Raw genomic sequence first — 26,993 nt, forward strand, 5'->3', positions numbered from 1 at the left:
CAAGTGGATGTGCAGTCCTGGTTACTGGTTAGGGTTGAACCGTGACAACCATTATATAATTCTTACCAGCCATTGATGGAGCTCTTATATCTAGTATAACTAGCCTGATACACCAGATTTAATACATATTCAGTGTTTTCTTATATGTTTTAACTTGATTATTAAGTGACTACAGCACCATCTCCTATAATTGCAACATTTCTTCTGACACTACAGTAGATCCACAAAAAAAGCCTGTCTGATTGACAAAGTAAAGACACAGGTGGGAAAGGCTGTGTAACAATTGGTCCACAAAGGGAGTATGAGCTTGCCATGTTCTTGCAGAGGGGAAGGTGGGAATAGCCAACTCCCAAACAAGTATGAGACGGGCTGAGAGAGGAAGTGATGCAAAGATGGAGGCGGTGACAGTACTCCAGGGGGAACTGTGCAGCTTACTCTGTCCAGGGAGATGGTTGAGCTGAGCGAAGAGCTGCCGGCACAGAAAGTGAGGATACAAAAATGTGTTGCAAGGAGCTTCTGTAATTGCTAGGGATTAGGAGTTGGGTGGGCTGCTGTTAGACCAGGCTTGTTCATTGCTTCACAGTTATTCAGTTGTTAGCACATTTCCATAATTAAGACAGTTTTCTTTGATTATAATGTGTTTTCAATACATTTAAACTAGAAAGGATAAGAGTTTGCTATTTGATAAGTTAGAGGGATTCACAAAGTTGATTAGGAGCCCAGCGTTCATTTAGTTTTTTCTCTTCATCAAAATCATTTAAACTTTGAAAAGAGTTGAGTATGCTAGGGCAGTCGTAGATTTGTCTTAGGATGACAAGGCTGCTAATGACTTTTTTTTGCGTGAAAATGTTATTCTTTATTTTTAATTTCTATACGTGGGTTCCAGTGTTGCTTGAGACTACCAACTGTTTTCTCTCTTAACTGTTCATCTTCTGCAGTTTGTGTGGCTGTGCATGTTATTATGTGCACAGTTTTGGATGTCTGGGGTTTTTTGCCCGTGGCTAATCCAGCTGTCACTGGACAAGGGGATGTATGCAGTGGGGCTCAGCTGTCTGAGGTCAGAGAAGAGTTTTTTTCATATACCGCAGTAATTAGTTTTCATCACTGTTTCATCCCATTCCAGTGATATATGTCATAGGGGATTTTCCCAAAAGAATAGATGCTAATACGCAAGGAGAGGTGGTTCTGACAACAGATGGGGTGCGTGCGGCTGCTAATGGAGAGAAGCAGTCTTGAAACAAAAACTCTGGTATGGCTTGAGTGTTGCTAGTAGTAATTTGAATTTGTGCATGTCAGCCTTCCTGTGTTGTTAATTTTGGAAAACAGTGCACAGCTGGCAAACTAACATGTTGCTGTTGACAATTTCTGATACTTAGAGCTTCACCTGTAAATTCACTTTTCTAGCCTATTGGGCTGGCATACTAGTTTTTTAAATCTCATGTAAGCAGCGTTTGATCAACTATGATGTGAAAGCATTTCCATTTAATCTTCAGCAGATACCTAATATAACAACCTTCAACAAATTTTCATCCCAAATAAAATTCCATTCAGGCAATTTTTGTATTCAGGGAATAAGCGTGAAAGAGAGGAGATGGTGTGTGTTGTTTTTATAAAGCTCACTGTAGATCTGCAGATGTGTCGTGGACAGAGTGATTAACTTCACTCATAAGAGAGAAGCAGTGAAATATTTATTGATAGAAAACTGATTTAACAAAGTTTGATAGTGAATGTGACAGTGTTTTACGAGATTCGATGGCAAGGTACACTTCATTATTTACCGCACAGAGGACAGGGCCAGACAAAGCTGTCAGGGAGACCCTCCCGTTGAGTCATGACGTTCAAAGAGGACCCCCTTGCTTTCTAAACTCCTTCTTAGAGAGGAGTCTCGATGTGGCTGGATCCAGTCCTCATCCCAGACTTGGTCAATGGTTTATGTCTAAAGGATTATATACGCGCAATCAATCCTTTATATCACTTAGCTAAGGTTTCACAGTTAAGCATGCTATTAACCACTTACCGAGGATCTGCTGCGGCAAGGAATCTCTAAACCTCGAGGAGTAACCTTGAGCAGATGTCCCTGCTCAAGGGGAGATCCTGTCATGCAGCCTGCTGCCGGGCAGGAGAGCTCAAAGTGCTCTTGGGCTGTCCACTATTTACAGAGTAAGATAATTGACCTATAGTCATATTTGCACAGCAACGAGATGTCTAGGTCCCTATTCTGGACAGTGTTTGACTATGTTGCCAGCCATCACCCAAAGTCAGGTGCAACCCATCACAACTCCCACTGACAGTCATGGCTTGAGCAGGAGCTGGGGAAGGGGGAGAGCACACCGCCACAAGAAGTAAAAGACATTGCCTTAAAATACTTACCGTGATGATATTTCCCAGTAGTTTTTTCAGGTTTATGGCTCGCTATGAGCAGGTATTTTGCACATGTTAAGGTTAATCTCTATAAAAATGAGGGTGTGATGTCTCCACACAGTTAACTTAAAATTTCAAGGCCTGATGTTTCTGCCTCAGATAGGAAGGCCCACTGTTGGCTTTTGAGAGGGGTTTATTCCATCACTGTGTGTCTCACCCAATCGAAGCCTAAATTTACTATCCCTCTTTGAAAGGACATTTAAGGCTATCCTGGATAGACAGTGTGAAGGCACAGAGTGTACTTTAGAAAAAGCATTTAAATTGCTGCTGTCTAGGCTCAGGACAGTGGGAAGTTGTGGCAGTCAAGGTTGAATCTGAGTGAAAGGCGGTAGGACAACCTTACAAAAAGGGAGCAAAACAGTTCAGGCTGTGATGCTCTAGAAACAAGCGGGGAGATGAATTTGGAAGTGGACTGTGCATCAGGTTTTAGCAGGGCTTTGGTATATCGGGGGGACCAAAACACGGTGGTTGAAGTCCAAAACCATCAACCTGGACAGAGAAGTTATTGGCATATTTTGAAAAGCCTAAAAAGTGACCTTGCATGTATAAATAAATATATATGTGTATATGTACATATCATATATATATATAAAAATATACATATATGTGTGTATATATATATGTAAAACTTTTTTGAATCATCTAAAACTTTTTTGAATCATCTGTGTGTTGGCTATGAATGGCAGTGAAGGTTTACTTCAAAATATATTGTGGGAGTTTTTTAATTTTGGGGCGATCCTATAATATGGGATTGTTGCATGAAAATTTTCAGGGGGCTTCCAGTGTTTTTCTTCCTTCTCATATTCTTTCACACATACATACCACCTCCCCTTCCTTTCTCCGTTTTCAAATAAATGAGGAAGAAATAAAGTGGGAGAGTAACTATGTTCAGGAAAAGTGTTCAACCTCGAGTTTTGGATGCTTTGTCTCCTCCTTTTAAAATCACTTTTTCCCATTGCTTCATTTTCTGTTACGTCCAAAGATATAGGCAGGTATGTCGGGAGGCAGGACAACACTGAAAATGGCAAGCGGAAAGGACAAGGGGATTGTATTGCATTTAACCTAAAGCTTCTTTATGAAATTGATAACAACTGTTTGAGCCTAGATGAGGATAATTTATGGCTCTATTGAATTATTGAGAATGACACAAGAAGCTGTTCACATTCCTTATATAGTTTTGCTGCTGGATCTTAGTCTTTTGCCAAATTTTAGATACTTAATTCCTATATTACCCAGGGAGATAGATCTGCCAGTGGTGACTAACGTAACATGAAGTAATTTGAGTTTCTGCTAATATAGTTGCCTGAGAGAGAAAACACCTAATGTCTTTGTCTGTGGAAGGTGATGACTCCTTCGGTACTCTGTAGAAAGGTATGTTGTTTGTCTGTTTGAAGGGAGGGTAAGAAGAAAGAAAGAAGACATTTTGACCAAATAAGTGCTCTTTCAAAAAAAAATATTTGATTTGTTCAGATAGCAGTTTCATCTTTTTTTTCTTTTTAGAAAAAAAAAATTCATCCTCTTCTAATCGTGAGCTCCCAGGTTAGGCAGTTGGGTGAGGTCTTCACAATCTGCAGGGAAAAATATACTGAACTGTTTTTGGAAGGAAAACAGGTGACGTTGTTATTTGTCATTGTTATTTGAGGCCCCTTTGAGTAACTGAAGCTTCATGGTGGTTTGCAGCCTCTCCCCTCCACCCCCCAAGGATTCAGAAGACTAAAAATATCTGAGTAATGTTTTTCATAAACTGAATAAGTGATTTGGTAGTTTGTTTACACTGTCTTTTTGCATACCCATTTAATTGTGTGATATGTTGGTCTTCCAGTGTATTTTAACCCATTGAGCAGAAGATTGGTGAACTGAGGAAAAAAAACAAACAGACAAATGGCTTGGAAGGACTTTTTCTACCGCCCCCAGCACATTTGGATTTATAAATTTATAAATCTGAATATAAATTTATATAATTTGTTAATGAAGCATTAGTATGTCTGGCCTACTGTTGTTTTAAAGGAGGTGAGGTGAGAAAGCTGGGAACTATGAAGTCATTTAGGATTTATAAGGGGACAAGCAAGGGCACCTGTGCTGTCACTACAAAATGTTGAAATTTTCTCTACGTGGAATAAAAAATGATGGATGAGTTGATGGATGAGTTGCTTGCTGAGGAAATCCGAAACACTGAACTTCTCGTAGTTACTTGCCTGGCTGGCATGGGCTCACGCTGTTTGTAACTGGCAGTCTTGACAACGCATGAGAGGGTTGTTTTTTTTCCATAGGACCAACAACTGTGGCATGGTTTGGTTTATTCAACTTTAAAACAATCTGAGGGCACCTTGTGAGATATACTGTTTGGTACATGCAGCGTCCGAGCATGCTTCTTGTTCGAGAATGATGGTGAATTGTGCATTTGACCTTTAAGCACGCGTAGGTTTCCGTTTTATCTCAGTGCTGCAGCCATTCTGCATTTGCCTAGCATTGCAGCCACGTCAAGCACACGGGACAGTCTTGTAGCCATTTACCTCACACTGGAATTGGGATAAATTCCTAGTTACAGGCAAGTTTTTAAATAACTGCAAGTGGTTTGGACCTCCTGCTGCAACTGTCAAACGTGAACTTGGGCTACATTAAAAACAAAGCGCTGGAGAGAGGCTTTGCTTCACTGCTGAAATGTCTCAGTGGCATCTTGGTGAATGGAGAGAGAAGAATTTTGATAACTGCTCTTCAATGTAACTACATTGAATGGTTCCCAAATCCTGTGGCTTGCAGGGAAGTTGTACCTTCAAACACATAGACACTAGTGTGGAACAGTGGTCTGCAGCTTTGCAACCAAAGATGTTTTCTAGAAACTAGTGACTGAAAACTGAATACGTTTTTTGAAATAATCTTTGCTATAATCACTACAACAATTTTAACTCAGAGGACTGGTGCTGACAGCGTGTAACAGTTCTGACTGAGGCCACTGGCTCGTCCTTCCTTTTAAGTTAGAAAAGCTTGGAATTCTTGTCTAAACCCAGGTTTTATTTCCTGGTGCAGCTGATAGAGATGAACAGTAGGAAGCATTGCATTCCCAAGGACTGGCATCAAATGCCCGCTTCTGGTTAGATTGTGCCCTAGGGCACCCTGACTAGAAATGATTATTACTGATTTGAGCAGCCTGGTGTAGTGGGAGGTGTCCCTGCCCATGGCAGGGGGGTTGGAACTAGGTGATCTTTAAGGCCCCTTCCAACCCGAACCATTCTATGATTCGAAGCACTGCAGTGAATTCTGCAGTGGAGAGCCAGAAAAAAACCGTGTTGCAGGGTCACGGAAGAACAGCGTACCACTTTGATGTCCTGAGGGAAGGACTAATTAGCATGAGAAATAATTAATAAGTAGTAAACGAATACGAGGGCTGAAGTTGAGTTATATTTCGTTTTCGGAGTAGATGCCGTGATTGGGGGAGGGCGTGGTGGGCCGGACTGGGCTCCCGCGGCGCTGGGCGGGGCGGGGCGGGGGGCGGTGGTGGCCGCCGTCAGGAGGCGATGGCGGGCGGGGGGATGCGGCGGTGGCGGGGGCAGGCGGAGGGGCGCAGCGGTGTCAGTCGGTGGCAGTGCGGGGCGATGGAGGGCGGGGGGCGCGCAGGGGTGTCAGCCGCCGGCAGGGGTCGGTGGCGGAGCGAGGCGCGGGCCGCCGGGTTCCTGCCCGCCTCCCACATCCTTCCCGCATCCCAAACCCTTGCCGGTAGCCGCAGGCAGCAGGCTGCTCCGCCTTGACGCGGAGATTTAAAACCCTCCTTGTGGCGGCTTTGTGCTGCCTTTGTCAGCCTTGGGCGGGGGGGGGGGGGGGACAGGGAGGGCTTTCTGTCAACTGGAATGGGGTTTCTTCCCAGAGCCCTCCCCCCCAAATTCAGCTCATTCATTTTGAAGAATTGTTTCGATTTAACGTGAAAAGTAATCATACGGATCGGTACCTTTCGGGCAACATAAGGACCTGAAATAACAGAAGCTAGCCTTTAAAAAGGGAGGCGGCAGGACAGTCCTGGTTAAAATGCCCCATCAGTATGGCTCTCTGTTCGTTTTCACGTTTCCAGAATTTTATGTGGAAAATCCCCGTAGGATCTGTTTATTACCTTGTGCTTGAGATGGCTCAGAGTGTCTTTGTGTGGGTATGTCAGCGCTGCTGGTATTATAAAACGCTCCTTTGAGCTAAACAGAAGGGGCCAGTAAGGAGATGAATGCGAGGGATGAAAAGCCAGTTTTCTATTTCAGAAATACCATACAGCCTCTGTCGTGTGTAGTTGTTGCGACTTGCAGGGAAAAGACTTGCAGCCTTACTCTCGCATGTGAGCTAGCAGTCAGGCCTTCCATCTTTGTTTATTCAGCAGAGGGCTGGAACAAAACATTAACAGGCAAATAAATCCTAGCGATTGCTTTCCACCTGGATGCAGGTCCCTGGGACTACCTGTTCTCCTTTTGCTTTGGGACTCCAAATGCAAAGGTCTATATGGTGGCATTACAGCAAGGGTGCTCTTTGGTAGATGGGAATGAAACAGAAATTCTGTTGGGGGGTGAAGAAATAAACACCTCTCTTGTTGTATCTGCTGGCCTTTTATCTGAAGGGTACCTACGGGAATTCAGAATGTGTCTGAAAGCAGAGGAAATGGCTCATACTCATTGAAACTTTTGTTGTGTGCTGAGGTAGTTGAGTTCATTCAATTTCCTGTCTACTTTTCATTTTTATGATATTTTTCTGACTTTTGTTGTTGGTTTACAGATAAATCTGCTTGTCCAGTTTGATGATTTTTCTCTCTTGGTCAAGGAAGTATGTTTTCTCTCTTCCTCTCTTCCTCCCCCCAGCTCCCCCCCCATATCTAGGCAGTCTCCTCAATATTGCTGCAGCAATCTAAGCCAGTATCTCTAATCTCCATAGCCTGTGAAATTCAGAATGTCTTTCTTAATGACTTCCAAAAGAACAGATGTATTCTCAAAAACTGGATTGGAAAGGTTGTTTTATTGCTAAAGTATTTGCACACACATGTCATTGAGACCACTATCTAACGGATTGCTTATAGTCAATAGAAATTGTTGGGGTTTTTTTTTTCCCCTTTGTATCGTATCTTCAAAGCTTATCAGCTTTTTCCTTCCAGCAGCTTTTGTAAAAGCACTGGTAGAAAGACACTCTTGGTGAAATGCTTTTATTAATGCTTCCATTAATGCTAGAGCTTTTCTGGGTTGTAGGTTCAGATGATCTCATTCTGTCACTCAGAATTAATACAGAGGTATTACATTAGAATATAAATGCTCAGCTTCTGGCATCTTTAGTTGCCTGCAAAATATTCCTGTTTTGAGTCTTTTAATCTTTTCTTTCCAGTCCTTCTACCCATTTGTGCTGAGTTTTGGAATCCGTAGTCATGCTGGGCTTCATTTATTGTTAGAAAAATTTGTTTCTTGAAGTGCAGCAAATAGTAAATACAATTAAACGGTGACAATCCATCAGAAAGCATTGTTGACTCTGCACAGTAAATTAATGTTTAGTCACGTTGTGGATTTCGGCGAAAGCAGGTGTCTATGTGATTTACTCTCCAGGTATTCCACCAGTATTTTTTGGCTGTTCAGACTATTATGTCTTAAAAAAAAACAACCTCTCAAAATATACATGTGTCCACAAATACAACAACGAAAACAGAACTTTTAGGTTCTTGTCCACTTGACTTGCCTCACATCACAACTCAGTCCAGTCTGTTCCTCCCCTTGCTTGGCTGCTCAGGAAGATGAAAGTGGTGGTGGATATTGTAGCACAGAAAATGCCATCTGAAAATGATGTTCATGTGGCGAGAAACTATCTTATGAAGATCTTGAGAAGTTCCATGAGGTACAGTACTGACTTCACAAGTGCATCCCTTCTGTTCCTTCCCAGTGATTGAATTCCTCTTACCATTTGCCAAACCCATAGCAAACTGTCACAGAAGTCCTCTTTCCCAACCTTCATTTCCTCATGCTCCAAACATTGCTTGTATTGTTCTGTCTTTATAGTCTTGTGTTTCCTTAGTGGTGCATCACAGAAAAGTAATTGTCTCGTAATAGATGAATCTTTTTGCTGAAGCGATGCCCAGGAGGCCTATTGAATTTGCCTAAATGGGTGTTTGTGGTTTGCCGAACTGGTATCAATACCTTAGAGATGAGCTATGGGGGAGAAAAAACTCTTCGATGTTCTGTGCAGCTGAACAGTGGAATGATTTTTTTTTTTTTTTTTTCCCCAAACCTGAACGCAGGCTTGGGGCCCTTAAAGTACACAAGGACTGTCTGGAGCCCAGTATCGCGTGGCTGAGCAGAATCTTTTGCACTGAGAGTATTTGGGCTCCTCCATTCGCTCTCTGAATTTCATTTTCTACCAAGAAAGAACAACATCGTGATGCTCTGCTTCACTGTTTTCTCCTTTGTCATGCTGGAAAGAGTAGGCTTTTGTTTATGGAAACAATTACTTCTTTTTTTAGTGACAGTAATGATGCTACGCTTCTTAGTGAAATTACAGCTTCCCTGTAGAATTATTATTTTCCTTTTGTAGTCCTGCATGCAGAGTTTGGAAAGGCAATTCTTTATTGATTTCATCAGATCTTTCTGAATGTACTGCAAAAAGCTGTGTACTCAAATTTGACCTGTTTTGAAGATACTGGGTTTATAATGAGACTTGGTTTTGTTCTTCAAATCTAGTGGCTATCTGATAACCCAAATTTATTAAGAGAGGGAATGAGTAAAAAGATACAGAACTGCCTTTACAGTTCAAGATGAAAATAAAGGGACACTTTCTCAGTCTAGCAAATTACTTTGTAACTTAGACAAATTACTTAGCCTTGCAGTAATAAACTTCATAAATACGTAAGTGCATTAAAAAAACCCCTCAAGACCTCAAGGTCCTATAAGCCTTTGTTTCAGACTGTGGCTTGGAAGGATGGGATTTGTCTTGCTTTGTACCTTGTCTAAATTTTAAATTACACTTCCTCCAAGATGAGGCAAAGAGAAGGGCAGGATGAATTACCTTCAAGAAGTTCCTGCTCCCTTCCCGGGTGACTGAGAAGGTCTAGACACATGGCCCGTGCTCGGCATCTGCTCACTGAAAGAGAAGTAGCTGAATTCCACCCAGAAGACTTATTTAACATAGGGGAAAAAGAATGCACTTATTTCGTGAGTGCTGAGAGGTGTTACGAACAGCAAGTCCTTGGAAGGAAGTGCAAGCTGTTGTTACAAATTCCTGAAGAGAAGGAAGGGGCAGAGGAGCGTAGAGCTGTTTTGCAGAAAGGTTTGCGATTTACAAAGCTCTAACAACTTATTGTTGCCAGAGGGGATCCCTTCAGTTACATGAGCATATACATTTGGAGGTGATAGCCAAGTAGATGTTTGGGGACTTCGAATTGCTGAGCTATTTTTGAGGAGTATTCTTTAAAAACAAAACAAAACAAACCCCAAACAAACAAAACACTCCTGCATACCTGGGGTGCCACACATTTCAGAAGCTGAAGCAGAACTCGGCTGGAGTTAAAATGATTAGTTATATCACTCTTACTAACTTGTATGAAACAATGTACGTGGCTTTATTCCTTCCTGTCATTACTCTTTTCTTCCCGCCTCCTCCCATAAGCACGTACCTGCAGTAAAACCTTGCCAAAGCCCTACTGTACTGATGACATGTTGTAAAAGAGTCATAAGTCTCAGTATTTGCTTTAACTGTTCAAGCTCTGGGTACGTGTCAGGTACTTTAAAATTTGTTTGCCTGTCTGCCCCTTGTAAAAAACACCCCACCACCAAAATATATAAAGTAAAATAATTAAAAAAAAAAAAAAAAAACCACAAAACACAAAAAAAATCAAAAAAAAAACAAACAAAAAAACCTGCTCAAGCACAGACCGTGGAGAGTATTGACATTTCACTGCATCTCAAGCATTTTAAAGGAATGTAGGTGTCTTTTCAAAACTGGCATGCATGTAGAAAGTTGTCCCATTTGCTGTCATTTAAAGTCATTGTACCCCTATACAATCTGTATAGCGTTTGACTAGATTTTTACTATTGTGTTTGGTAGATTTTTTTTTTTTTTTTTTTTTTGCTGCATGTCACCTTACTGAGCTGTTTGCACTAAACTCGTACACTCTGACTCTCTCGTTTTCAGAAGAAATGACCTAGCCTGCAGGCCTCACTCCTGGCACGCAACCAAATTCACAGAAAGTCAACCCGAGACAGCCACGTCACACCTTTCCTCGTCCAATGCCTGCGCTTCCTGGCACTCGCGCTATCATGCAAGGTGAGTCTCTGCTTAAGTTACATGCATTAAGCACCAACAGTGAGACAATAATAATGTAGGTCATGACATTGAGCGTTGGTGTGTTGGTTTGTTTCGTGGTTTTTTTTTTTCAAGCGACGAACGCAGAATGATTGTATTATACATCTTTAGTATTGCCTGTCCTTTCAATGCTTGAAGGGGGATCATGGGAAGTTTGACATATGGATTGAGTGGATTTCAGAAACAGTATGTGATATGTGCGTGTGACTGAAAGGTAAGAAACTATCTTTAAAGGCACTCAAAAGATTACGTTTCTTGCTCTGTGTTTCCTTTCAATGTTCACTGGTAAAATCCTAAACCTTTGTAAGCAAAAAGAAACTGCCAAAATCAACGTACCTAAAGTGAAATTGAAAAATTAAAAAGCCTTTTCCTAAAGGGAGGGTGCAGAATGTTTTCCTGTTGGAAGGTTTTACTGGTTTTATTAGTTAAACTGTTTCTGTAATCTGATCTTCCCTACAGTTGTGCTCTTGCTTGTGCAGAGAGGTAATATGACCAATGATTTTTCCGTCCCTGTTTAAAGCACCTTAATATTTGTTAGGTCTCGTTCAGCACTAGAGGAGAAAGGCTGGCACCCACACACTTGTAATTGTGAAACTTTGAACTTTTAGGTAGCACCTGTTTGTGTCTGGCTACAGGTTCTTGTTTTTTCCTGCTTGTAGGTGACATTGAAAATGAGTCTGGTATGCAATACCAATTTGGAAAGTAGACTTGTGTTTTCTATGCTTATTGCTGTACATTCTCCATCATTACTTCTTGATGTTAATTTATCATGGTAGTTAAAACAGAAGAACATTTATACATTTATACTTCAAGTTTTTATTTTATTTTTCATGTCATTTTTACAATTGTTTTTACATTGTTGGTTTTCTTTAGAAGCTGCCTACTGTTTTTAAAATAATTTGCTATCTGCCCTTGAATAAAATACGAATGTTAACATTTAGACAGAAAGGGGTTTTTTTAAATGCACTTTGTAATACTTCTTTAGTAGAAGTTTTAGCACATTATATTCTTCAAATCCTGGATTATAACTGCTACAGTTTCACACTTATTTAGAGAGTTTGTATTTAAATTTCATGTAGATGGACTGAATTAAATTTATAGATTTGAAGACAGAAAAAGTCCTTGTACATAGAAACAAAATTCAGAAATTTCTAAAAACTTTATAGAGTTCCTAGTTGCAATGCTAACTCAAGAGTATTTCTACATTCAGTCTACTGAGTCTTCTGACGGAGCTGTAAATCAGCATATGCTTCCTGTTCTTCCTGATGGTTGTCCTTGTACCTTGTAAAAGTAAAATATTACAAGACTTACGTCTCAAAGTGTGATTTGATAGGAGCTGGGGTGAATCACAATATTTTAAAAAAGAAAAAAATATTAATTTGGTTCAAGGCCAATTTGAAATGAGCTTTGGGCAGGAAATTGGGTGTGTAAAGGAAAAGGGGGAAGGGAATAGAGCAATCCTCTTGCCCCACATATCTGGGAGACCTGTCAGTCCTGGTGTCTGTTGTCCAAGGCAGTTCCAGTGGCAGAGCTAACTTTGGAGTGCGGCTGATGGAGGCCCAGCATTCCCAGAGTGCCAGCCTAAGGATTTGGGTATTTTGAGGGTCCCAGTTGCGGAAGGGAGTCCTTTGGGCTTCCTTGTCTGCAAAAATAGAAGGTGAGCAGCTTCAGAGATCCCTCACTTTCAAACGACAAATCACAAAACGAAGAAGCACCGTGCACTCTTAAGTCAAGCACCAAGCTGAAGAGGATGTACAGCAATCGGTATGCAAGGAGATAACAGAAACAGCCCTAGGAGAGTATATTTCTAGCCCAAGGATCCCATCCCACGGCTATTTCTGCTATTTCTTGTTCTTCCTTGAGCTAAGCATCTGAAATTGGTATTCACAGCCTAAAATCTCTTCTGAATGTGCCTGCGTGCATTCTCTCTATGAGTGTGAAAACTAAATCACGTGTAAAACATGGAGAGTTCAGTCGGGGGGGAGAGATGCTTTTGCTGTCTTCTGAGCAGGATGTACCTGGATTTTGTGTGTTGGGGGGTTGTGGGACACCTGGACAAAACAACCCTCTGAAGATTGTCCATAGCTAGATATAGCTATGGGTAATTATTGGTTTTGTTTTGGGGGTTTTTTTTGGTTGGTTTTGGTTGGAGTTTTTTTGCCAGCCCCCATGAGCCAACAATGTGCGCTTGCAGCCCAGAAGGCCAGTTGCATCCTGGGCTGCATCAAAAGAACCGTGGCCAGCAGATCCAGAGAGGTGATTCTACCCCTCTACTCTGCTCTTGTGAGACCCCGCCTGGAGTACTGCGTCCAGCTCTGGAGCCCTCAGCACAAGAAGGACATGGACATGTTGGAAGTGGTCCAGAGGAGGGCCACAAAGATGATCAGCGGTCTGGAGCACCTCTCCTATGAGGACAGGCTGAGAGAGTTGGGGTTGTTCAGCCTGGAGAAGAGAAGGCTCCGGGGAGACCTTATAGCAGCCTTCCAGTACCTAAAGGGGGCTTACAGGAAGGCTGGGGAGGGGCTGTTTGCAAGGGCATGTACCAATAGGACAAGGGGCAATGGTTTTAAACTAGAGCAGGGTATATTTAGATTAGATGTTAGGAAGAAGTTCTTTACAATGAGGGTGGTGAGACACTGGCACAGGTTGCCCAGAGAGGTGGTGGAGGCTCCATCCCTGGAGACGTTCAAGGCCAGGCTTGATGAGGCTCTGAGCAATCCGATCTAGTTGAAGATGTCCCTGCTTACTGCAGGGGGGTTGGACTGATGACCTTTAAAGGTCCCTTCCAATCCAACACATTCTATGAATTTGGACCTTTGAGAAGATGCTTGAAGTTAGAGGAAGACAGACAGAACAGGAGAGACTGTACCAGTGTAGATAGGAGAGGGGGGAGTTCTGGAGCCCAGATTTCCACATCTGCCACTATATGTGTATTTTTTTATCGTGTGACTTTCATTTAAAAACAGCAAACTGTCTCAAGAGCACTAGGCCAGGTCTTGGTAATTCTCATGCAAGGCTAAAGAGTTAGACCTTGTAAGTTTTTGGTGCCTTAATTTCCCTCTGTCAGTCTTCTGCTCACTTTTTCACAGAAGTCGTACCTTAACAACATGGATGCAGACTTTTTTCCTAGCCCACCCTAGACTAAGGATGACTGCACTTTTGTGGGAGGTTTGGATATGAACTGTCTTAAGTTGCTGAAAGTTTAGACCTTGCATTTTCTTCCAGTAGGATATACTATAATAGAGGACCTTATAATATTATTTTTTTCCCCGTCCCCTGGGTGTGCAGTTGCAACCAACAACCTCTTCTACTTCATTCTGGCCTTACAGATGGGTGTGAGGCAAGTATGCTTTGAGAAGGCTGCTTAAACTGAGTTTTTGGAGCAATTAGGTTTGTAATCCCGTGCGGTCTGAATGTGGTGTGATTTGCTGAGATGATGTCATTCCTGGGAGGGCCCAGAAGCAGAAACTCATGCCCCAGGGCTAGGTGGGGTGCTTGTTCGTCAAAGTGGCCAAGGATGGTGTTTGTAGATTATTTCCTGAACTTCACCTGGCAGACTTTGACCAGCAGTGCAGGTGCTTTTGTGAATCCACTCTAAAAAAGCAATTGAGAGAAGGATATCCTGGGATGCCAGGCTTGGGCAGGGAAATGGTTTTTGGACTCTCTTCCATGTCGGGGTTCATGGGAAGATTGCCCTGCAGTTAAGGACCACAGGAGGCCATGCTTTGCAGTAACACACCATCAGAAACTTTCCCATCCTTTGTTTGAAGCATTTGCTGCATCTTCTGGGTTTCCATTAGGCATTTTCTAGTAGGGCTTTGAACCTTTTGTGCTGACGATCTCTGCTTCACAGTTGATACCAGCAGATCTACATGAGACTTGTAAATTGTAAATTGAGGCTTTCCTGCACAAGTGTCATCTTTATTTTAATTGATGCCAAGTATCTTCTTGGTGCTGAAAAGGAGGGGAAATATCAACAATTCATAGCAGTACCTGGCTTACATTCTTCACTAACAAAGGAGATCCTAATAATGACCAAGACACTTTTTACAAGAGCCATATTATCTGCCTAAGAAGACAATTAAGACCTTTTTAAGTATTCAGCAAGATGGTTTAAAATGCTGAAAATAAAAGAATGAAAGAACAAAAAACCCACAAGATGAGGCCAATGCTAGTGTATCTTATTAATAAAATGCTTTTAGAAAATAAGCACAAAATATACCTTCTCATATTTCACATATATTGCTTTTGGCCACATATAAAAAAAAATTACAAAGGTTATAGTAATGAGGGGGGGAAAGCAATTCTCATGTTAATACTGAATTCCAAAGAACTGTTTGGTTGACCTTCGCAATATTTTTGACAGAAAAAAAGATCTATATCACTCTTTGTATTTTTTATATGGACTAGTCTAATTTCATTGCTGGCTTTCACAGGTTTCTTTACTGTACAAGATTTGATAGATGCTTCATATAATTATAGCTACAGGGAAGTGGAATAATTCTGGGATTTCTACCAAGGGGCTTTGCATGCAAGGGCAAGAATTTGAATTTGGTATATAAAAGCAGGAGGGGCTGCCAGTGAAGTTCAAACAGGGAGATGTGATGAGAATAATTGGAAAGAATATCTTGGCATCAGTGTGTTGGATTGACAGGAGTGGTGCTGTGAAAGATACAAAAGAAAAGAAAGAAACCAGAACAAAACTGATGGGGTAGGAAAACAACAGAAGCAACAAGATTTTACAGTAGTGTCCTAGACAACTGATCCAGAGAAAGTACAATGTCAAAGATGTTTTTATAGAGGAAAGAGTGGCAGAGAGGAACTGGTGGGGGTACGGACTCTTGAAGAAAGGTCAGAAGTTTAGTTTTGGCCATGAAGAGCTTATTTTGCTCTGGCATCTTCTCCTGATGTTTTCCTGTCAGTGTTGTGAAACCGAGTGGAATCGAATGACGTTGTAAGGGTGTCAACCTGAGAGTGGTTTGAAACCTCATTGTCAAGGTGCATGTGAAAGCTCAGAACTCAAATGGTGGCATTTGAGGCAAATGTTTGTAGTCAGTCTTAGTTTAGAAATGAAAATTTTAAATGAATGGGCAGGATAAGGGAATAACTTTACGGACTGAAGAAGTTTAGAGTGAGATTACAAAAAATGAACGGGGAAGTGCGTGAGTTTAACAGCTGGAAGAATCGTGGTGCCTGGAAAATAAGCTGAAAAATAAGTTGGTGTTTGCCCTCGGAAAGAGGGAGCAAATGGAGCTCAAACTAAATTTGTCTAAAAGTAAAAGTTGGCAAAATCAACAATTTGCAGAGGGAGAGGGGAGCCTTCAAGGAGATAAATGTGTATTACTTATTGGTAAACTTACAAAGGGAAGTTGAGTTAGTTATTAAGGTTCAAGCTTTGAATCGGTGGCAGAGTATAAATATAAAGCCCTGACTTTGTGTTCAAACTTCCAATTTTATTAGATTGTTTGTCTCGAGTAACTGCTATGCAGATGGATCTTAAAACAATGGTAGTAAAATTGCTGGCTATATATTTATGGTTATATTGTGGCATTTTTTGACTGGTATATTTATGCTGAAACTTCTTCTTTGTTTCCTACTGTAGTTGTTCTTCTCATGACCTGTCAAACTCATGGGATCAGTCAAGTCTACATCGCGCTTCTGACCAATTCAGCTCTTTGGGAAGTATGGACAGCTGGGACCACACTCCACAAGTAGCCCAGTATGGAAGGCTCTCTTCTGCAAGGTCTAACAGTAGCATTGATCATCTAGGGAGCCAAAGTAAGCGGGATTCAGCCTACGGGTCTTTCTCCACAAGTTCTAGCACCCCTGACCACACTCTATCCAATGCAGACACTTCTTCGACAGAGAACATGCTATACAAAGTAGGCCACTGGGAGACTGCTAAGCATGGAAACAAGTCTGGCCAGTTCTTGAATGACAACAGTGGAATAGAGGACAAAGCTGGGTATTTGCCAGCTCCCATCCAATACGAGAACAACAAAAGTCCTAGAATAGAGGAACACCCCGATGGCAAGCTCACTTGCTCTGGAAGATCCAGTTTTGGACCTGTCTGGTATGTTCCTGATAAGAAGAAGTCTTCATCTCCTCCCCCCCCGCCTCCACCTCTTCGTAGTGACAGCTTTGCTGCTACCAAAGGCCATGAGAAAGCCCATGGCCCCATGTACTCAGAGGGTGCCAGCACACAGCACTTCCCAGCCCTGAACTGGTCGCAGCCCAGGAGTGACTGGAACTTGGAAACTGTGGAGCAGCAGCGGCGGCCCTCCAGAGCATGTGACAGGAGGGTCAGCAGCTCAAATTATAAATCTGATTTGAGTTCAGAACATGCTTTTTCTTCAACTGGTGAAAGGTACAGTAGTAATGCAGGAGCTGTGAACAAACTGCAGTCGTCCTTGTCCAGCACTGATGTTCGGTTTGCACAGCCTACTTACAGTTACCACCACCAGCACCAGTACAGTGATGAAAGCACTTTTTTTCATAATGCAAGGACCTTAGCTGCGCCTAAAGATCAGCAACATTATCTGTCCTATAGTGGCATTCAAGAGTTACCTTCAGATCATTTCCATGGCTACAGTCCAAACCAAGCCAGTGTGCTCAACAATTCCTCTTCTTCGAACAGTGCTGCTGAACAGAAGGTGGACAACACTGGACAGAGTCGCTATTATTGCGTGACAGCAAAACAGCCTGCTCAGGGAACTTCAAAGCCACTACAACTCAAGGACGACAGCTGGAAACCTGCAGTGGGGACTGATGCATCACTTGGACCTCATGAAAATCCTGCTGCTGTTACAGTGGTCCAAAAACCAAAATACTATCTACCTCAACAATCTGTTGAATCTTCACTGAAAGGGTGTGAGAACAGTAGTCGTTACCCAGTGGACAGGGAGGGGGATGCTAGGTGTCCTGTAGTAGAAGAAGCTAAAAAAACCAATCATACTGAAAAGTCTGGACAAAAGAAAAACTTTGAGAGCAGCTCTGAGGAAAGTGAAATTAGGTACGGTCAACAGGAGTATGTAAAGGGCTGTGTCCTTACCACTGAAAACAGATCTGCTCAAAAAGATTTTAGGTGGGGTAAAGATGAGACTGGCAAGATTTCTCCTCAGAAGACCCCAATGTTGCACTCTTTAGCTCAGGAAGGGAAAAAACAGTCTGACAACAGCCCAGAACTGGTAACAGAGCGACAGGCCCCATTTGACGCTCACTTGTCTAAACAGGCACGAAGGAGTGACCGTTTTGCAACAACCCTGAGAAATGAGATCCAAATGAGAAGAGCAAAACTTCAGAAAAGTAGAAGCACTGCTACGTTGGTAGGGTCATCTGAAACAGAGGAGTGCAATGAGTCCTGGAAGCCAGATTCAGCAGAAAATGTCACCGCATCCCCAGACGCTAACTTTACTAGCGCCTACAAAGATCACCTCAAGGAAGCACAGGCCAGGGTTCTGAGGGCGACCTCCTTCAAACGGCGGGATTTGGAGCCCAGCCCCGCTGAATATCTCCCCAGGTCACCCGAGCGGAAAACTGGTAGTTACAACTCTTCATTATTGGCTTTGGTTTCTGAAGATGCATCTGAATTCCTCGAGGCTACACAAGCTAAACCGAACCCTACAGGGAGTGGCACTCATCACGTTTCTCGCATCGGAGCCAGGAAGAGGTTCACAACAGAGCAAAAACTGAAATCTTACTCTGAACCGGAGAAGATGAATGAGGTGGGGATGTCAGAGGATGAGTGCCATGCTCATTGCCGTCCAAATACATCTGAAGAAGCCCTGGGCTCATTTGCAGACAGGTGGAAATTTTTTGAAGAAACAAGTAAGCCTGCATATAGGAAACTGGCACAGAAACCAGCTCCCCATGGTCCAGCTGAGGGACAGCCTGAGAGGGCAGATAGGAAGGCTCACGGTGGACAAGAGGGAGAGGAGTCATGGTATGAAAGAAGAGGTCGGGCAGCCTCTGTTGGAGTTGAAGCTGCACATGCCTCAAAAGATAACGTCCAGCACAGTAGCAGCAATAAGGCTGCTGATAGGATTGTGAAAACCCAACAGCCGCAGCGCCTGGGAACCTTTGCGGAGTATCAGGCATCGTGGAAGGAGCAGCGGAAGCCAATAGAGCCAAGGAGCTCAGGAAGGTACCATTCAGCCGATAATATCCTTGATGCAGGCCACGAACAACATGAGAAACCCCAGTACACCCATGAGAGGTCTAGATCATCCCCTTCTACTGATTTCTACAAACAGGTACAAGTGTCTTTTGCATTATCCTTTAAATTGCCTGGGGAGGGGGCAGGAAAGTGGTGCAACGAGATAACTTTTATGAAAATTTCCAGTTTTAGGAACACAGTGTAATCTGGTGTTTGCCTTTTGTCAGTAAGGCAATAGTTGTTATAGGTAGCTAATAGTTGTTATAGGTAGCTAATAGTTGTTATAGGTAGCTCTGAAGTAAAATGAAGAAGATCTAACTTTGTATTGCACAGGAACTGAGTGTAGGAAAAATCAATTAGATCGAGCAGTTTCTTGTGTATTGTAGCCAAATGGAAGAAAACAACCTGGTTGATTTGATAACATCCTCTTTTTTTACAGTAGAGGTATAAGAGGATCAAAGCAATCTTCACCCAGAGTTATTTCTTCATTGGTGTGGCTGCCTTCCCAATTTGAAGGCTATTAGTTCTCTGAAATGATGAATAAAAATGTTCCATGGGGGAATATAATATCTACTTTTGTCCAGTTTTGTTAATGGTCTATTACTTTCCATGGATTTCCTCTTCTAAACTTGTTTGATGCAAAGCTACACAGGACAAAACTTCTGCCTAATAAAGTTTAGAGGTTAAGAAAAATATGCCTGTTAATGTTAAAGCTACACTACAGCAACAAATGAAACTGCTTAGTGTTTTATTTTATGTCAGTTTGCTTGATTTAAGATGTATAAGTTTATTCCTTAGAGAGATGCCAAATATCTGTTCAACTTGCAAGTAAATATTAAGTTAATTTTTAACTAAGCAGGGCCAGGGAATGGCTGGCAGGTGGCAGGGGAAGTAAGCAGAGAAACCAAATCTCTTAAGTTCTCTGTTTAAAAGATGTTCAAGCTGCTACAAGTTTGCCTGATACGTATAAGGAGTCATAGCGTGTTCAACCTGTGTTGAACTTCGCCTTGTGCAAGAAAAGAACTGAGGCAATGCAGCTGTATATTATTTCTTCCTTTTTTCCCCCCCTCTTGGTAAAAGCATTGCATGCATGCGTACATACACACGCATCCACACAGCACCTCTGTGTGTGGGTATATACACGGGTAGAATGAGGATAGCTCAAAAAGAAACAAAGTACGTCGATCTTTAGCAGTTGTGGACTCTTTTGTCTTTGAATTTTGCAAGTTATTTTTGAACTGTCTGTGAAGGCTTAACTATGCAGATAATTTACTAGGGCAGAGATTCCAAGCACTGGAAATATTCACCTGGAAGTTATTTTGAAAATTAAATTAGCTAAATTATTAAATAATTGCCTACCCAGCAGAAAAATCATCATATAATCTATTCCATGTATGCATTTCTGGTTTATTAGTCAGTGCCTTTAAGTTCAGTATAGGCCTCCTGGGGCAAAAAGCAGACACCTGTTTAGGCACCTGGAAAATATGGTGATAAGTGCATTGAAGGTGCTTACAACAGACTGAAGTAAATAAAGATGGTGTTTCGCATATATGATTCAGATGATTCCAGTGCTAATGCGCAATTAAATTTCCTGTAGGTTCAGTGTTTGTAATGCAAAGCTATGCTTTGGGTGTGGTTGTTTGAAGATAGTGAGATAATAAAATTCTGGAACAGCAATGTTGTGTGTTTTACGGAGAAACTAAAGTACACGCTCAGGGATTCAAAAGCTGGTGCGTACTTGCCTCTTCTAAAATGTGAGAGACTCTTCTGTAACTTCTTTGCCGCATTTTTTTTTTTTCCGCTCTTTGCTAAGTAGAAGTTGCGAAGGTTTATATAAATGTTAAGCTCTTCTGTAGATCAGCAAATGAGAGCAGTAACTTGAGCACAGCCAGGTCGGTAGTGCTGTGCAAGAGGTCACATAGCATACTGTACCACTTAAAACCAAACAAGCTTAAGACATGCTATGCTGTTGACTTCATCTATATTCAAACAGAGCAAACCCACAAATAAGAGGTTCCATAATCATAGATTTTTTTCAGGAGTCTGAAACATGATGACTTGGTGTGTCTTACTTGTGCTGTAAACCACTTTTAGGAAGTTGAAGTAAGGAGGCAAGCGGAGGATTTAAAGGAAGATGGGGAGCGTATTTTCTCTAAAGTTAACAATCTGGATGAAAGGAACTGCACTGTAAGGTAAGCATTTCTTAATTTCTGACTTGAAGAGATTTCTTATGACAGCTCTGATTAGATCTTTTCCTGACCCAAACTGGAAGTTTTGCTATGATGATTTCACAGTTTTTGCAATGCCTTTTTCCCTTGTTTCCCTCCTTCTCCCCACATACTTCGACATGCATGATACAGTTAATATAGGGACTGAAATTTAGGATGAGCTTGAAGAAATTGTCAAGTGTATTGCAGTTTGTTTGGGGACAGATGATTCTTATTTGTGTGCATGAAATGATTCAGATATTTTTCATATTTATCAGTTACAGGTTTTTGGTGGGGAGGGCAGGGAGGGAATGCTTGTTTCCCAAAAGAGTTTTCCAGTATTATCCTTGGCAAAGACGGTATGCTACTGGAAGACAGTAGTGCTGCAAGTGCGACTTTTCTCTACTTGTGCCTGTACAGAATACAGTACGCGAACAGAATCCACCAGTCGTTGTTTTCCCATTTCATCAGCTCCGCTTGTCTTTGTTAATTCATGTTTTAATTAAACTGTACAATATTTTCAGACCCTTGTCAAATGTATAACTCCATGCACAATGCAGTTAAAATCCTTAAATGTCTAGCTTGTTGTGGGGGTGCCTTCCTCCTGGCCCACAGTTTGCCGGAGCCGATGTGATGTAAGCAGTGATTTCAGCGGTCGCTGATACTGTGGCTGTTAAGTGGCGTGTGGCAGCTGAACTGAGATTGTGCACACACTGCTATCACCGTGTTTGATAGCTCCGGTTTTTGTAACAGAAGAAACGCATATATAGGAAAAATAATTTCAGTGGGCTTTCTTCGTTTTCCTGTGTGGTATTAGTTGCTCAAGGGAAGGGAAAATTATGAACTGTAGCAAATATGTACTCTAGTCATGACCAGAAGCTTTTAAAAAAATTAGTATTTATTTGTGGTTTTACACGGATCTATTTTGCATTGCTTATGGCCCAGCTGAAGAGACCATCTGCTATTTTTCTAATTCTTTGTAGCCCTTTGTACTTACCATAGCGATTTCAGAAAGAATAGCCCATGAGGGTGTGAATGTGTGCGCCTGTGTGCGCACGCGTGTGGAGGGGAGATTGGGCTGGAGGGGAGGGAAGGGAGGGAGCGGGGGAGGCGGCAGCACAATCAGCCGGGAGCAGACATGCTTCTGTAGGCAGACAGCATCTCTGGACAAGTAAAATGATTTCCATCCACCAGCGCTGAACCCTAGTCACAAAAGCATGTGAATAATACTCCTACGCCAGCATTTTAGCAGTGTTTGTGCAGCACAATTCTTGCTTTATAATCACGGAATCCATGAAAATCACATGACTGGGCACCAGCTGCAATAACTTTTTTTTTTTCAAGCCGAAGCCTGTTTTGACATACTATTTCAGATGTAGTATATGGCCATTTCACCACATTACAGGAGGTTTTGTAAAATGGTCTCTTTCACAGTCTTTCCCTTAGCACTTGTGTTATGCGGAGGGCTTGTATGTCTTCTGTATTCAAAAAACTGACTGAATAAAATATCTCATTTAGGCATTTAATTCCTGTGTTGTGAACTACTACTGCATGATGATGAATGGCTGTCCTGTAGGAAAGAATATGTATCCCCATGTGCTCTTTTTTTGCCAAGGAGTTCCTGTGCTCAAAAGGAATTGGACTCATCATGACATGAAATGATTTTATGATTTTTGAGCTGCCCTAAAGGCATTTAGTTTCCTACTTCTAAAAGCTAGTAATCTGCAAATGGCTAGCAAATCTACCTAATCTGTGGTATGTTCTCGAACATGAATACTAACCAAACCTAAGGTCTTCCTTGTGGTCAATCTTAATATTTTCTTTGAAAATTTGGGTTATATTGCTGATGGCCCTTATTTTGTGCTACTGAGGCCTGTGCACTACAGTTGCCTTTGTGTGACCAAAGCCAGCATGACCGTGTTGGACACAGGAGCAGCCCTTCAGCATTTGTGTGGGTTAGAAGTGCAGGGACCCAAGCTGAGAGCCAGCTGTGGAGTCCATGGGTGCCTCCTCTGGGTTAGAGACTGTCCAACACTACAGGGCCTCCCTCCCCTCCAGTTGTTCTGCAAAAAAAAAAAAAAACAGAATAATTTGGGGTTTAAGTAAACTTTGATTGTTTACTGTTACAGCTTCCCTGATTATTCTCAGGATAAATATGAGTCTTTTTATTGCACTGAATCTAGAATGAAAAAGGGTTGGAGCGTTGTAACAGCAAATGGTTAAAAATGAACAACAAAAAAAAAATTGCTTGATTAGCAATTTTTTTCTCCTGGGCGCTTTGCTGCTGCTGGTTCATTTTGCTACAGTATTTTTTTTTTTTTAGCACACAGTTGCAAAACCTAAATTGACATTACTTCTGAAAGCTGGGGGTTTTCTTTAAAGTTGATGAAGTTAATTTGTGAACTCCTTTCATCTTTGGGCTGTATTTTTCCCCTCTGAGATTACTGAATGCTTCCAATGAATTCAGGTTGTTTCATCTCCCCTTTTAGAAAAGCTAAAACATGTTCTTCCAAATTGCAGTATTTAATAGCTTGGAGTATTATTTTTATAGGAAGAGAAAGCAGTGGTCCGTAGTAGCCGTTTATCAACTCTCATGCAAGAACCAAGCCACTCTTGCTACGAACTTACAGGCATGCAAACAGTCATCTGACATAAGCTCAATATTTTTATACGGAGGCTTGACGCGATTCTAAACACATTTTCAACTTTAGGACTGCTTTAAAAGTGTTATGTGAGTCTGCTGATCTGTAAAACAAAAGTCGGTGCTTTTTTTGTTTTTAATGATGCTACTCTTTCAAATTGGTTACAAAAGCTTAGCTCTTTACAGATGTAAAGTCTGTCCTTTAAACATGTCTCTCTTTCTGTATTTGTTGAATGACATATGCTGGTTATATAATTAACTTCCCTGCATAAGTCTCCACAATTTCTAAACCGACATAGCCCTTCAAAAGGTTAAAGATGGAAATGTGTGCTCTGGCCTATAGTCTGTGGCTTTCAGCAGGATGACATGACACACGTAAAAGTCAGTCTGCGTCAAAAAAATAATGCCTTATGATATAATTCTTAAGATTGCCGTCTGCTAGAGATGTTTACAACCAATGCTTTTATTTACTTTCTAAGGACGTTTGACTTGTTATCTCTATTAATTTGTTTCTGCAATGTCTATGAAAATTATATAATTTCAAAAAGTGAAAAAGGACTTACGAGATCACAGGCCACAGAAAATCTTTCAACATTTAATAGGTGTCAAGTACAAGAGCATGTGTGTCAAGTATAGGACGACAGCATGACTCACTCTAACTAAACACTGTAAGATGTTTCTTGTAGTTCTTTCACGCCTTAGTAATTGCTCCTGTCTGAGCTCTTGAAGATGGAGAAACAGCCTTTACCATACAAAACCAAAGTAAAAGTGATTTTTTGATGCCTAAGTTGACCTAAATGCCCAAGTTTAATGTTCTAAAAAATCTTTTGACAAGCCAGAAACAGGAGCTATAGAGAGGTTCCCATGTTCGTTATTAGGGACTTCGTATGGCAACTGATTTTTTCGAGACATGATGAATATCTAGCCTCCATGCTCACCAGGTGGTACAACAGCAAATAATTGTGCAAGGAAGGAGGAGGACCTTCAGCACACAGGAATGTGAATAATGTTATGTCTTCTCAATTCAGTCAAGTGGAAAAGAATTTACAAATGGGTGATACTCCATTTATATATATCAAGCGTATGTGGATGTGTGTATATATATATACACACACACACACGTACACACATAAAACATACATGTGTGTTTTGATAATTATTTCTCTGAACTTGTTCTGCTTGGTGACCATTATAGGGGTTGGGGCTATCTATCTATAAAGACTAACTAGCAGAGGGTGAAAAAAAACCATTCCACACTACGCATTTGGACAAATTAGTTTCTCATGTTTACAATAATAAAGGTATAAATTAGACATTGGAAATATTCTTAGGAACTAACCAGTTTTTTACAACTCAGTAATTTTAAGTTCTGTATTTTGGGTTTTTTACTGTGCTGTCAAAAAAATATTATAGTAGCAATATACAGTGGTAGTATCTGCTTAACTGGGAACTTAGGTATTGAAATGCAAGACTTGAAGGGGGTTTTCTCTTTATGTGTAGCAAAAGGGCCATTTACTTAAATACTTAAGCAGAACTCTGCTTGCAGGGATTGCATCACATACTGATTTTAAACTTATATTCTTTATTTACTGTATATAAATTGTTAGAGTCAAACTGAGAAGTTTTTCCTGAACGAATATCACAGGATGAGTGTGTCTGGGTTATTGTAGGATTTACCAAGACGTCACCAGAGCTATAAAAGCAAAATGCTTTCACCTTCCTCCCTTTTCCTCTTGAGGAAGAAATAGTATGATCTTGTGCAACTGCTTCCTTACAAATCAGTGAAAAATTACTTGGGCAAACATTTCATGCATGTCTTAACAAGCTTCAATATTTTATGGTGCGAAAGAGGTCTAAGTTCTCTGTTTTACACTTCACCTACAGCCCTTGTCATTTTTCATATAAACTCTTCTAAAGGAAAGAAATATTTCCTATCAGTTTGCTAAGTATAGAATTACCAAACAACTGGTGTTTTGAAGAAAATAAATTATAAATATGCATAATAACTTTTTCCATCTAATGTGCGGTGTACTAACAATTCCTGCATTCATTTTATTCAAGAGCTTATAAAGTGAAGTGTCCTCTTCTTGAAATCAATTTAAGTATAATAAGGACTGTTATAAAGGTTTAAGTGCTCTCTTTTTGAGGGAAATTAATTATTCAGCGAAAGGGAGAAGAAAACGTGCTTTTCATGTAGCTAGAACATACCAGTTTGGTTGAAGTAATGCTTCAGATACCTGAATTCCGAACGGTAATGGTTTCACATATGAAAGTGCCTTCTTGCATGAAGTTAAAAATGAATTATAGTTTTCCCTTTCCAGCAAGTGGTGTGCAGCTATTTGTCATCATCTGGAGGAAGTGCAGGCGAGCCAACGCGCATCCTCACAGGCTCTTAGCTATTAACACAGACTTCAAGAACGCGAGCTGCTGAAGCCCTTTCTACTTACATTAGCATTTCTTTATCATAAGATATGGATTGTTGATACATCTGTCGGACTACTTTTTTGACAGTGATGTCATTGCATGTATCATATGGATGATGCAGTACAGTCTTGGGCTGCTTTAGAGTTTGTAGTTTGTCTGAAACTGGGAAAACACTTCCCATGTCTAGAGAGGCAACAAAGGAGAGAGAGTCCATCAGAATCTGTTCTCGTGTATTAGGAGTCCTCTGCCACCTTCCATCTTCCTTAGATTTCTGTAAATACTTGTAATTAGTGCAAGTTTCATTGCCATGTATCACTGTTTCCAGTGTACTAGTGTATGTGACTGACTAGTAACAGCTAAATAAATGTCGTGCTTTGAGACAACATAACCTGGAGTCACTGATACACGAAGGACGTTGATGGGAGTTGATTCTTAAGAACAGTGGTGCCTAGGGCAGGCCAAAGGTCTACCTAAGCAGGTTTCCTTTTGACTAAATAATAGCAGATGCTTGGAGAAAACGAAACCAAGGCAAACAGAGAGCCATGCTGCTGGGTATCGTTGCCCAGCCCCTGCTGATCTGCCGTGAAGAGGTGCAGTCCTAAGTATTTGTGGTTAGCAGCTCCTTGATGAATTTTTCTTTCAGAAAAGTGTCTAACTGGTTTTGGGCCCACATCAACTTTTGACATCCGTAGCTTTTTGTGTTGGTGTGTTGTGAGGAAAAGCACCTCTTCTGTGGGGGGTGGATTGGGTGTCTCTGAAAGCTGTTGTTTGGCTTTTGCCCATACTATTTTCTTCTTCTGCATCTTTCCACATTCTCATGTCCTTTTAGAGCAGTGGAGAA

At 41.3% G+C, this 26,993-nt stretch overlaps 1 protein-coding gene across 2 annotated transcripts in view; it reads left to right on the forward strand.

Annotated features, from left to right (window-relative positions):
* SHROOM2 (shroom family member 2) overlaps nt 1-26,993 on the forward strand; it is a 130,558-nt gene that overhangs the window by 72,619 nt on the left and 30,946 nt on the right. Inside the window, exons 3-6 of one of the 2 annotated variants that reach the window (XM_054205545.1) lie at nt 8,161-8,265; nt 10,555-10,686; nt 16,328-18,977; nt 20,975-21,072. In XM_054205545.1, the coding sequence (XP_054061520.1) occupies nt 8,161-8,265; nt 10,555-10,686; nt 16,328-18,977; nt 20,975-21,072 (2,985 nt within the window). The remainder of the gene's footprint in view (nt 1-8,160; nt 8,266-10,554; nt 10,687-16,327; nt 18,978-20,974; nt 21,073-26,993) is intronic. The other variant, XM_054205535.1, reaches the window with a different exon arrangement.

This window comes from Rissa tridactyla, chromosome 1, assembly GCF_028500815.1.
Source record: "Rissa tridactyla isolate bRisTri1 chromosome 1, bRisTri1.patW.cur.20221130, whole genome shotgun sequence".
Classification (NCBI taxonomy): domain Eukaryota; kingdom Metazoa; phylum Chordata; class Aves; order Charadriiformes; family Laridae; genus Rissa; species Rissa tridactyla.